The 13522-nt window shown below is 42.2% G+C and overlaps 1 protein-coding gene across 4 annotated transcripts in view; it reads left to right on the top strand.

The window, feature by feature from the left end:
* The window catches only part of HECW1 (HECT, C2 and WW domain containing E3 ubiquitin protein ligase 1), a 282245-nt gene that overhangs the window by 89680 nt on the left and 179043 nt on the right, over positions 1-13522 (top strand). For all 4 annotated transcript variants that reach the window (XM_030009575.1, XM_030009573.1, XM_030009571.1 and 1 more), the window contains one exon: positions 2625-2949. In XM_030009575.1, coding sequence (XP_029865435.1) covers positions 2625-2949 — 325 coding nt within the window. The remainder of the gene's footprint in view (positions 1-2624; positions 2950-13522) is intronic.

Raw genomic sequence — 13522 nt, 5'->3', positions numbered from 1 at the left:
GGGGGCTGTGTGCATGCTTTAGACAGTTGCATGGAAAACATGCAAAGCTGGTAATAAAATGTGTAGTAACTATTTTTCCTAGCCTTTTTTCTACTTATTCATACAGCCATACTTGTATTTTGATGCCATTACTTAATCCAGATAATTATGTGTGACTACCGTCCCATTTGTTTGGGATTTTTTCAGTTTGGGGATTTTCTTTTTTGCAGATTAATGTATTTGTGTAGGATCAATGCTGGAAATATGACAGACTCAGATTTCTGAAGAATATGGCCTTCTGGGTTGCTTTCAGATTATGCCATTTGTTTCACTGGCATCAACATACAGGAAAATGGGAATTTACAGAATTAGATCATAGTGACGAATTTACTATTTTCATTAAAACTGCTTAAAGTCATGCTGAAGCTGAAAAAATTAAATGTTTAAGTCTAATTTAATTTGAAAGTATGCAGTTAATTAATACTCTACATCCATTAACATTCAAAAATGAAAGTATCTGCAGAACCACTACTCCCTGGAGTAATTTGTCACCAGAAATAAAATGTCTGCCTTTGAACTGAAATAGCTTTTGGGTAGCATGCTATGAGTGAAGGAACCCATGATAATGATACAGACGAATCCAGAAGAGTGGTCTTGAAGTTCTTTGCGTTGCTATCTCACCATTATAAAATGAATAGTAGTTGTCTCGGGTACTGTTGTGACAGTAGTGTCTCCTTCGCTAAGTGACAGAAACTCCTATCGATTTTAAATTAACTGACTAGAGTGTGGTAATTCTGCATGTCTACAAGTGCTTCCCAGATTAGAAAATGTTCACAGCATGTGAGACACTGTTTTGTGATTAAAAAAGATGCATTTTCTGTTTACAGGGAATATCGGTCTTTATACGATGAAGTCAACTCTCTTTTCAAACAGTGAATAATTGTAACTGTTGGAAAAGAAGCAGCAAAGATGCAATTAGATGCATAGCAAATGTAACACCATGTACTTCATTCCCCCACATGCTTCCTTCCTCCTTCTATTTCTGTATCTCTAATGTAGCCTTTTGCATTACTGGTTCAGTCTTGCCAGCACTTACTATAAGGTGTGGCATTCCTGCTGGAGCTATTTTTGCTTATAAACGCTGTTTAATGCAGTATGTGAGGATTTGGGTCAATGGACTGTAAGCGTTATAGGGCAGTGTCTGCAAAATGACAGGATATTCTAGAGGTACAAACATGCCAGTTGAATTTTTTATTCTCTGTACAGTTCTTGTGCAACAGAATCCTAAGACACAATAATAGGTCTCTTAATACCAATTTTTGTGGCATAATTAATAAAAGATTTTTTTTTTCAGGACTTAGTGTTATTCTGTGCTACCATAACCTTAATAAAGCCGGGGTTGGGTAACTGCTTGGCTGGACAGAGGAGCTATAATTTTTCTTCCACTTAATTTGTTTGAGTTCAAAAGGATGATTTGACTTCTGATCATGTGAAAAGCATTTCATAGCATACTGGAAAGCTGTCTGGTTTTGTATCTAAGGGACTTGACAGCATGGCTGGCAACAGACAGATAATGGAAGGCTAATGAATAATGAAGAGCTGAGTGATTGAAATAGCAGAGCTGCAAGGAGGGAAGAGGGAAAGCTGGGAAGGAAAATGGAAAAAACAAACAGCACAGAAGTAAGGCATAACCAGTATTTTGATCAGTATCAGAGCATGTCTTCACATCAAAATTTAAGCCAGTCATAACTTAAGCATTCTCCATCTGCCAACTCACAAGAGCTTTTAACTCATGTACTGTGACACATTTTGTACAAGTCACTCAGCTTGCCTTGAGGAAGGAGGGTAGGTTGGAGTTCAAATATTTTTTCAACTGCTAGGACGATGACTACTCTGCAGTAATCTTCTCAATTCCTATTAATTGTCCGGTGCATTCCCAAATTCCTACCAGAGCAGGTGTGCATAGTATCTCTCAGTCTACTGCAAAAAATGGAGCAGAGTAATAGCATTGGAAGCTATCAGCTGTACTGAGAGACACCGCAACACTCTAGTTTGTATTTACACTTCAGTGAAGATAGCTCTATTTTGGTAATGGGAATAACTCCGTTTTCATGGCTCTCACTGTTCAGATCTCCAGCAGGGAGGAAGAGCTCTTACTCATTGCGAACCAGTCTCTCCAGATGGGATATGGTCTCTGGGGTGACTGCGCTTCAAGAAAGATTCCTTTGGAAATGTAACAAAAATTAGTGGGAAGAAGACTTTGTGTGTCAAAAGTGGGAAGACTATCTCCTGATGTTAAAAGAGAATGGCTCTCCAGCAGTTTGATAGTCATGATGTTTGTGTCTGGATGCACACGTTAATGTGGGGGAAGCCAGCTACTATTGATTTCCTCACACGCTGCCAGTTGTGGCAGAGCTTGGTGATGCAAGGCTTGCTCTTAAACTTGTTTTCATGCTAAGAATTACGGAGTAGGAGTTGAGTTAGCACTATGTTTCCTGCTACACCTTTTCATGCCTCTTTTTTGCAATGCCAAATGGAAAAAGATCTGCTACTTTCTCATTCTGGTATACTACTTTTCCTGAGCTTTGACATCACTGAAAAATGAATAATACTGTAAATACTATCCTTTCTTTTTTTCCTTGCAGAATCTGTACCAAAACAGGTTCCTGGGCCTGGCAGCCATGGCGTCTCCATCTAGGAACTCACAAAATCGGCGCCGGTGCAAAGAGCCTCTCAGATACAGCTATAACCCTGACCAGTTCCATAACATGGACATCAGGAACAATTCCCATGAGACGGTCACCATTCCTAGGTCTACCAGTGACACGGACCTTGTCACTTCAGACAGCCGGTCTACCCTGATGGTCAGCAGCTCCTACTACTCCATCGGGCATTCACAGGACCTAGTGATATACTGGGATATAAAGGAGGAAGTGGATGCAGGGGACTGGATTGGCATGTATCTCATAGGTAAGCCCCCCTTACCCCTTCCCCTTTGGGTTTCTTGCTGCCTTTTTTTAGTTGTAAGCATTAGGGTAATATGGGCTAATGGTAATAATGAGCTGATACAGCTCTGTTGAGTATAGTCTTTAAGTGGGTTTACATATTACAAGATTTTTTTCTGCTCCTGAATTGCTGGTTGCAGTCCTGGCGCTCACTTTTTCTTCAGCAGAGATATGAGAAGGCTTTCTGATGGTTTCTTGAAATTTCAAGATATTTTCATTTTAAAGCCATTTGGATTTGGGGAAAATACCTCCTGTATAAAGACAGCATAATATTTTCAGGGTTTCCTCTTGTGAGTCCATGAGTAATCTGTGACAGATGAGAGGTTTTACAAGTCAAGAATATGAATCATTTAAAAACCTTGTGGAACAGAATGCCTTTTTCTGTATAGCCAAAGGATATTTTGATACGAGCAATAATTATAGACTGAGGCAGTCTGGAGTTGTCCCAGAAAGTTTTTCTTTTTTTTTCTGGTGTCTTGGAAGCTGTATTCAGCCATGTACATTATCATATTTTTGGCATCTACATCTAGTAAATCCAGCCCCACATAAGAGTAACAAGAAATGGTTTCAATCCACTTTTACCCGATTGTTTCACTTCAGTATAAAATTAGCATTTTTTTAACCTGTTTTTTTTCCTATGGAAATAGTCCTACTGCCTAGACTGAAGTCTGTGTTAACTCTTTGCTCACTAGTAAGTTTTGAACATGGTGGATCAGTTTCAGACACATTCCTTTATGGATTAGAGCTCTTAAAAATGTGAAGTTCTTGAATGTTTCCTGAAAACCTGTGACTTGATAAAGATGGCAGACTCAAATTGGTGCCCCAACAAAGGGAAATGTTGGTAAAACACAGCCCTTACCTGTTTGTATAAGTGTGCCTAGCACTAAGCAGGTATTTTAGTTCCAATAGCACTGTTTCATCTTGCCCAGATAGCGAACCAAAACTAGTTAAAGCATATGATGTTGTGAGTTGGGCTTTTGGAGCAATCATAGGGGGGCATCGTAGGCAGCTACGGTGTTACTTAAGTGCTTTAGTGGATAAAACTGTAAGGCTTGGCGTCACGTGCTGAGGATGTTGGGAACACAGATGTCGGTGACATAGGCGATGTGAGAAGGTACTGGATGGGAGGTCTGAGCTTGTAGAGGAACCCTGGTGGCACAGTGTTAGGCACTGGAGAATGAGTTCAGGGTATGAGGGTCAGCGACAGGAGGGTCGCTGTTTAGGACGTGGAGGGAGAGGAGTGAAGGTTACAGTAAGCCAGGCTGCAGTACTTGTTCCTGTGAGTAACCTCATAAAATACCCTGCTTTGAAAATAAAAGTAGGCTTCTGAAATTTAAAATCTTTTAGGAAAAAAGCAGAGACTAGATTTAAAACAGATACTCTGAGAGCAGTCTGGTTCGTTGGCCTCAACAGAATTACTTGTGTTTACAGTTAAGCTTGCAGTTGAGTGTTTTACTGGAACAGATGAGAAGACACAGCAGCTCCCAGTACTAGGCACTAAGAAATACTCTAAGCCTATTTTGCAGTAACGCAGGCACCTCATGAAGGACTGTATTGCTTCAGTAAAAAGGGAGAAAGCATACCTTCTGGTGGTCTGTGGAGTCAACAGAAAGTGCATAGAGCTGTTTCACATTGAATGAACTTGTTCAGCCAGCTTTCATAGCTCAGACACTGTATTAAGGGCTGTGAAGACACACCCTAAATTTTTTTTTATATGTAACCTGAATACATAGAGGTTTAACTGGGCAGAAGAAAAATCCACCCTGCTACTCCTGCTTAATTTACCATATCAAACAGGATGTTGCTCCAGACACCCCAGTAAATTAGAAGTGCAAATTGTGAAGTGTATCCTTGCCCCTGCTGGCTGAATGCCTGGTGTTAATGGCAATAGTCAATGTCTCGTTCCAAGGAACACTGCTGCCAAATGAAAAATGAATACTCTGTCCAGTCCCCAAGAAACCAACAGTTGACCCTTGGTGTCTTTGAAGGTGTTTTGTCTCCAGCCTCTCAGGTTCCCAGTCTAAATAACTGAGGAAATAGCAGGAAGCAGCACCCCTCATTCCTTTTTTCTCTTCCCTTCCGCTCTTCCCACTCCTTCCCTACCAAAACCTAATGTAATGTGAGCTTTGGTGGTTTGGTTCCCTTAAAGATAAAACATGGGAGACTGTGAAGATCACTTGGGTTTTGGTGTTAGTTTGACGTGCAAAACACATGGAATCTATGAAGGTAACTGGCACTATGGCTATATCCACATTAACAAAGTAGGGGGAACCAGTAGGAATGGGTCTGCAGAAGGGAACATCTATTGAATGCATTTCGGGGGCTTGGCTTTAGAACAGTCTCAGTCTGGCAGACTGAATGCCCTTGAGTCACTGTGGTGCATCTTTCAGTTTAGCTTCATCAGGAGAGAATCGAGTGTGCCCGAAGATCATCACACAGTCTGGTGGTGACAAAGTGGGGACAACTGGAAGGGTCATTACAAAAGCATGCTTCTGACCTGAAATAAAATGCTGATGCGTCGTGTATTCAATGTTTGTGACCAATCTGTAGGGGTGGGAGATCCAGACATCCCTAATGGCTTAGATTTGTGTGTATGTTTGCACAGATTTTATGAGCCTGCACTCCTGTTTAAAGAGGGAATGCTCCTGGCCTTGTGGGTATGACCTTCACAATGTAAACTGATATATGACTATGTTTTGAATTAGCAGCCAGACTGGAACAAGAGAACCAAAGAAACTATGAGCTTTTCTGAGTCTGCTCAATAGAGGATTAGTGTTGAAGCCTATTATTACCACTTGCATGGCAACAGTGTTAACTATTGCATTGCTGCTGGTCATTCTAGTGTTTGTCTCAAAGCCAGCTTGTGGATACAGCCCAATCCTTTTTGTGATTGTTTGGGTTGGTGAAATTTGAGCTGAAAGGTTTGATGTAGCAATATTTAATATTGTGGTGAGTCACGAGAACAATGAGAAATTATTTGCATCCTTGGGGTATCAGGCGGTGTGTTGTGGATTTTGTTTAAAACTCGGTGTGGAATCATTAGAGTTGGTATTTGTTGTTTGTCTTGTGGGAGCTCCTGGGTATCCCAGGAAGGGACTATACAAAAGCAGAGCAGAAAGCAGTTCTCACCTTTGAGAGTTTAATCATTGCCATTGTAGTATTCTAGGAAATATCTCAAAATACGAGTGTTGGTTTTGAAATGCATAAAACTTAGTCTGTTCTCACCACCACTGCCATCACTAAAATTTTGATGATACCTAATAAACTGTAGGCTTCAGAACAAAGATGTTCCAAGTCTGGAGAAGTACAGATGATATAAAAGGCTTCCAAAAGAAAAAGAGCAAAAATAGTGTACCTCATATGTTTTGATACCATAGGGCACTTTGAGTTGCTATTCAAAGGTTAAAGTAGCCTGAAAGAAGAGTTAAGGGAGTCCTCCCTGTATGGAAATTCTGGCTGCTTGCTCCTCATGTGAAAGAGCCACAGCTGCTTTTATCACAAGGTATCTGTTTTTCTCCTCTTCAATCTATGTGCACATTCTTAAGGGTGGCCAACTGGGAAACAGTCTTTGTAGAAGCAGGTAAAAGCTGGATTTAGAATTGGTTATTAGAGTTAACTTTTGCTCCTGGTCTCAGGAAATGGACTAGGCAGCCAGTCAATCTCTTGTAAAACAGTGTAAAAAACGGTGGTTGTGTCTCATGGCAAAAAAGCTGCATGAAAATATCCATACACACCTGTGTGATTTTGATGAAGGGCTATAGAAAAAATCCGTAGTTGAAGGGAGAGTAGTAAATGTTGACTCTGTTAAAATATAGACCTTATTACTTCAGTGCATTTTAAGACTAGCCATGGTAAGATGACAAAAAATATGGGAATTGGAAGAATAAGCCTTTCTGGGTGTTTAAGACAATATTGCACTTTCAGGAGTAGGAATTACATTTCATTCCTGCTAAGCTTGAACACTAGAGATGTTCTAACTTCCCCTTGTATATACTATATATCAGCTCTGAGCTATGAAGAGGAACCTCTAAATTCTCTAACAACTCACCTGAGATGTGCATTTGCCTTCCCTCAAGAGAACTATAGTATTATGAATATCAGCAGTCTTTCAGAAACACATCCACAATCAAAAATACATGTAAACACTCAAAAAGAGTTCTCTGAGAAATTAAAACATAACACAGCTCTTTTGCTATTTAAAAAATCTCTGAAATTTGAGTTTTCTTTGCAGAAAAGCTATGTGTAAAGAAGATGCACACTGGAAAAAAAACTGAAACCAGAACAAAGTTATGAATAATGAAGATAGCATGTTTGTATACTTTTTTAAAAAGAACTCTCATTTAGTGGCTACTGTGAGACAGATGGAATATTTGCAGTTATTTATCTCAAGGTTTTCTCCTCCTTTGTTATCTCATTTACTATTACTATTTGCTAGAGTATGAAGCCTCTTAGATAAATTGATATGGACTGCTGGCAGCTGCCTGTAGATAAAGAGCTATCTTATAATTACTGCAGTAGCATTTTAGCTGCTGCTAGATTTCACTTCTGTCATCATCTTCGTATCTGATGTAGAGTAGCTAATGAGAAATGTTGAAACCAGACTTTTGAAAGAATTGTTTGCTCCAGTGTCTGTGCACAATGATGTTGGGAATTTATCAGGGCTAATATTATACTCTTCTTACCCATATGCAGTAGGCTTTTTTCTTTCAGCATTTTCTTATGGGAAAGCAAAACATTATTAAAGGCTATTTATTAAAAGTTTCTTCGTACACAAATCTTGTACAGTCCAATTTCCTGTCCATATTTGGCTTTTAACAGAGCACTTCCTCTCAAATTTATGTAAGTAGGAATGTCTTGACCTAATTAGTGACTGAAGTTTAGCTTTAAAACAGCATGTTTTCCTCCTCTGTTTCAGCCTTTGATGTTATTTCTCTCCCCAAAAGGCAATTCACCATAATCTGACGAATCTAATTTGTAAAGCTATTGGTTAAGAGACATTTAAACATTTGTTTAACACGTTCCAGGTTGATTTTAGCTTAGAAGGCCTTATGTTGCTGTGTTGCCCACTGAGGCAAGTGGAAAGATCTACGTTTTTCCTGCCATCAGACTTGGATCAGAACTTGTTTGTACAGCTATTTTACCAAACATCTGATGCGTACAAGCAGAAAGTGTCACACGCTGCCAGCAGAGATGGAAAATCTTAGAAACAGTAATGCGCATATAAGGCAAGGAGTTACGGGTCTGTGCATTACAGCTCTAATCCCTGATTCGGGCTCTCTTTGTGCATTTGGATGGCTGGTCCACCTCTCTGCTTCAGATATCATAGAATCACAGAATGGTTTGGGTTGGAAGGGACCATAAAGACCATCTAGTTCCAACCCCCCTGCCATGGGCAGGGACACCTTCCACTAGACCAGGTTGCTCAAAGCCCCATCCAACCTGGCCTTGAACACTTCCAGGCATGGGGCATCCACAACCTCTCTGGGCAACCTGATCCAGTGCCTCACCACCCTCACAGTGAAGAACTTCTTCCTTACAGCTAATCTAAATCTACCCTCTTTCAGTTTAAAGCCATTGCCCCTTGTCCTATCACTACACTTCCTGATAAAGAGTCCCTCCTCATCTTTCTTGTAGGCCCCCTTTAGGTACTGGAAGGCTGCTATAAGGTCTCCCTGGAGCCTCCTCTGCTCGAGGCTGAACAACCCCAACTCTTTCAGCCTTTCTTCACAGGAGAGGTGCTCCAGCCCCCTGATCATCTTTGTGGCCCTCCTCTGGACTTGCTCCAACAGGTCCATGTCCTTCTTATGTTGGGGGCCCCAGAGCTAAACGCAGTACTCCAGGTGGGGTCTCATGAGAGCCCGCTAGAGGGGCAGAACTGCCTCCCTTGACCTGCTGGTCATGCTTCTTTTGATGCAGCCCAGGGTATGGTTGGCTTTCTGGGCTGCAAACGCACATTGCTGGGTCATGTTGAGCTTCTTGTCAACAAACACCCCCAAGTCCTCCTCAGGGCTGCTCTCAAACTGCTCTCTGCCCAGCCTGTATTTGTGCTTGGGGTTGCCCTGACCCATGTGCAGGACCTTGCACTTGTCCTTGTTGAACTTCATGAGGTTCGCACGGGCCCACCTCTCAAGGCTGTCACGGTCCTTCTGGATGACATCCCTTCCTTCCAGCATGTCGACTGCACCACACAGCATGGTGTTGTCGGCAAACTTGCTGAGGGTGCACTCAATCCGACTGTCTGTGTTGCTGACAAAGATGTTAAACAGCGCTGGTCCCAATACTGACCCCAGAGGAACACCACTTGTCACTGGTCTCCACTTGGACATCAAGCCATTGACTGCAACTCTGAGTGTGACGGTCCATCTGTCAAATCCATGTCTCTCCAGTCTAGAGAAAAGGATGTTGTGCAGGACAGTGTCAAATGCTTTGCACAAGTCCAGGTGGATGATGTCCATTGCTCTTCCCTTACCCATAAATGCTGTAAACCCCATTGTAGAAGGCCACCAAGTTTGTCAGGCACAGTTTGCCCTTACTGAAGCCATATTGGCTGTCACCAGTCATCTCCTTATTTTCCATGTGCCCTAGCATAGTTTCCAGGAGGATCTGCTCTGTGTCTTGCTGGGCACATAGGTGAGACTGACTGGCTTGTAGTTCCCTGGGTCTTCCTTTTTTCCCTTTTTAATAATGGGGGTTATGTTTCCCTTTTTCCATTCAGTGGGAAATTCCCTGGACTGCCATGACTTCTCAAATATGATGGATAGCGGCTTAGCCACCTTATCTGCCAGTTCCCGCAGGACCTGTGGATGCATCTCATCAGGTCCCATGGACTTGTGCACCTTCAGGTTCCTTAGATGGTCTTGAACCTGTTCTTCTCCTACACTGGGTGGTTCTTCATTCTCCCAGTCCCTGCCTTTGCCTTCTGTGTCTTGGGTGGTGTGGCTGGAGCATTTGCTGGTGAAGTCTGAGGCAAAAAAGTTGAGTACCTCAGCCTTCTCCATGTCCTGGGTAACCAGGTCTCCTGTTTCCTTCCGGAGAGGGCCTGCATTTTCCCTAGTCTTCCTTTTATCACCAATGTACCCATAGAAGCTTTTCTTGTTGCCCTTGACATCCCTGGCCAGATTTAATTCAGGGCTTTGGCTTTCCTAACCTGATCCCTGGCTGCTCAGACAATTTCTCTGTATTCCTCCCAGGCTACCTGTCCTTGCTTCCACCCTCTGTAGGCTTCCTTTTTGTGCCATCTGTAAAACAAAACTCTTCACAATGTGCCTGCTTAGAGTGAATTTTGTTGAGGTTTGGATTTCTTGTGTCCTGGGGTTACCCATCTTCCCAGTCTTTTTATGGCCTTTGGAAGAGAACCTTGCTGTGGTCTTAGGGCTTCTCCTCAGTAGGTCATCTTGTAGTTGGGTCTCTTGCCAGGCTGGGGACAGCGGCCGTGGCTGGCTGTGATCATCTCAGCAAGTTAAGTTTTGTTAGACACCTGCAATTCTGTTCTCTCCGTAAAACATCAACAGAGGTGCCCAGTGGCCAGACAGCTTTTGCAGAGCACAGCACTATTTATTTCAGGAACAAAAAGCGTCAGAGGAGCAAACCTGTCATAAAAAAAACCAATAGAAAGCCTGCACAAACACTGAACAGAGAGGGTATTAGGTATCATAGGCCTTGGCAGATATATTAGTGCAGTGATATCATTTTTTTGTTCCAATGTGGCTTACCTTCACCTGGCAGCTCTTGGATCCAGCGAGAGTGACTTCTCTTTACCAGGCTGAGTCACTTTGCCTTTCCCAGTTCTGTATCTGGTGGACCGCTTCAGCCAGACGAAACCAAGATACGCTGTTTCCAGACCCATGAAGTGTGATGTGAACACAGATTTTGCCCCTGATTCACCCCTTTATAAGTAGATATAGTCAACACTAAAATGCAAGGGTCTCTGAATATTCCCAACATGTATGGCTTCTGATCCATTCTCCCTTTCAGTATTTCCAAGGTTCACCTCCGTCATTTGTGTCATGTTAATGTTGTTAGTAGCAATGCACCAAAAAGCTTTTGTAGAGGAGTTGGTGCAGTGGTGGTGTGCTTTATGGTCTCTTAGGGAAGTCATGGTAAAGAAGCCTGTAGGTTGCAAGTTCTTTTCCTTAAATATCTTTAATATGTGGTAGAGGTGTTTACTGTGTGCCAGAAGATTCCCATTTTCATTTAGTATTTCTCCATAAAATAACAGCTATGGTATTATGAACCTCTTTCTAGGTGAATGGGTGGAAAGGAGTTTTGCGCTTTAACTGTCTGTCGTGGTTTAACCCCAGCCAGCAACTAAGCACCATGCAGCTGCTCACTCACTCTCCCCGCACCCAGTGGGATGGGGGAGAAAATCGGGAAAAAAGAAGCAAAACCCACGGGTTGAGATAAGAACAGTTTAATAGAACAGAAAAGAAGAAACTAATAATGATAATGATAACACTAATAAAATGACAACAGCAATAATGAAAGGATTGGAATGTACAAATGATGCGCAGTGCAATTGCTCACCACCCGCCGACTGGCACCCAGCTAGTCCCCGAGCGGCGACTCCCTGCCCCCACTCCCCCCAGTTCCTATACTGGACATGACGTCATATGGTATGGAATACCCTGTTGGCCAGTTTGGGTCAGGTGCCCTGGCTGTGTCCTGTGCCAACTTCTTGTGCCCCTCCAGCTTTCTCGCTGGCTGGGCATGAGAAGCTGAAAAATCCTTGACATTAGTCTAAACACTACTTAGCAACAACTGAAAACATCAGTTTTATCAACATTCTTCTCATACTGAACTCAAAACATAGCACCGTACCAGCTACTAGGAAGACAGTTAACTCTATCCCAGCTGAAACTAGGACACTGTCATCCTGAATATCAGGAGAGGGAAATAATGCAGACAAGGGAGTACATCAGTCTTATGCCTTCTCAGTGATTTCCAGGGTCCTTATGCCCGTGGATAAAACTGCTTCTGTGCTGTGCAAGGAGGGCCCGTATTGCTGTATAGCCCAGACTGTACATGAAGCCAATAACGATCACCCACTAAAGCATTTATGAAGAAATCAGTCAGTGAGGGATATTGGGGCACCAAAAGCCAGGTTGTGGCCTCAATCCTGCGGAAGAAGCAAAATCCATGCAGCACATTCAGGCCATTGACTGGGTAGAATCAGTCACAACACAAACTGTGGACAGCACAAGCATAAAATTCTTGTCAGGATAAGGTTTAAAGCAGAAAGATTTGTTCTGTAGAGGTTGTCAAGCTAGCCATGTGGATTTTGAAGGTTCAGCATAGGCTTTTCTTCTCTTAGTTTTCTAAACCAAACTAAATTGTTCCCCCTCCTTAGTGTTGATAACACTTAAACACGCTGTTCATAACATTTGAATATTCCCATGCTGCCCTTCACAGCTACTGTAATGACTGTGTATGCATTTAGCTTTTGTAATCTTTCTCATCCATTGATCTCTCCAGCCCTAAAGATATTTTTTCTTCACTGAAGATCTTCCACTTTCTAATAAGCTTATAATTGAATACTATTTTTCAGATAAAATCACTCCAGATTCTCAAGAGATTCTTTGCACCGTGGTGCTTCAGTGCACACATCTGAGTTGTGTTTGGGTTGTTTTTTTTTTTGCTGCTGTATCAGATCACAAACACTTGTCAAATTTACTGTCTGCTGTTGTGTCTTTCAACGTTGCTATAAGTCCCATTTTTCAAATACTGCAAATTATTTCCCCCCTATTTAATGAATGTTGTTAACCTGGACAAGTGTCATCCTTGTTCACATTTCAGATCTTCCTGTGTCCCTTTATATCACGTCTTTATACTGCCTTGGGCGTGCAGCATCTCTTATTTCAGGATCTTCTAGCAAATTTCATGGGTGCACTGTTTTTTCCTAATCTTCATTTTCCAAATTGCTCTGTAATCAATGGGGAGGCTTCCACTGACTGTGAGAACTTTGGAACTGTTGTTATATTTAAAACAAGCAAACAAAACTCTTCCATGTTGTACCTCACCACACATTGCATATCTTCAGTTTTTCAGTACGCACTGAGGCAGTCATGATCATCTTTGTTTGGATTCCTCCCTCTCATCGTCAGTTCTGTGTGCAAGCTGGATGTCATTAATTGTGGAGAAGTTTGTGCAATGCATAGCTCAAGTATAGCTGTTGCTGTACTAAAACCCAGATGTGGTCCATCTGCTGCAGTGGTGAGAATGAATCTGGAAGTGCAGGATCTTTAAAGCAGAAGTCTGTAGCTGGGACAGGTATAGCTGAAGTAGCAATGAGAGCTATGTGGATACTCTCACACTTTTAAGTGTACGCAGAACCAAATGGCACCAGTATTACTGGATAGACGTCCATTCCACTGCAACCTAACATCTGCTGTGGGTTTTTTAGCCCCCACAAGCTGTTAATGCTGAGCCCCAGTTCAGCTTTCTGCTTGCCCCATTCTGTCTACCTTTTCAGCAGAAGATTTGTGGTTACTGGGGAGAAATGATGAGTGATGGGTTGCACTGGAGCACAGATCCCAAACACC

Source organism: Aquila chrysaetos, chromosome 3 (assembly GCF_900496995.4).
Source record: "Aquila chrysaetos chrysaetos chromosome 3, bAquChr1.4, whole genome shotgun sequence".
NCBI classification, from domain to species: Eukaryota; Metazoa; Chordata; class Aves; order Accipitriformes; family Accipitridae; genus Aquila; species Aquila chrysaetos.
The sequence above is the reverse complement of the archived record's forward strand: the minus strand, read 5'-3'. Positions and strand labels throughout refer to the sequence as shown.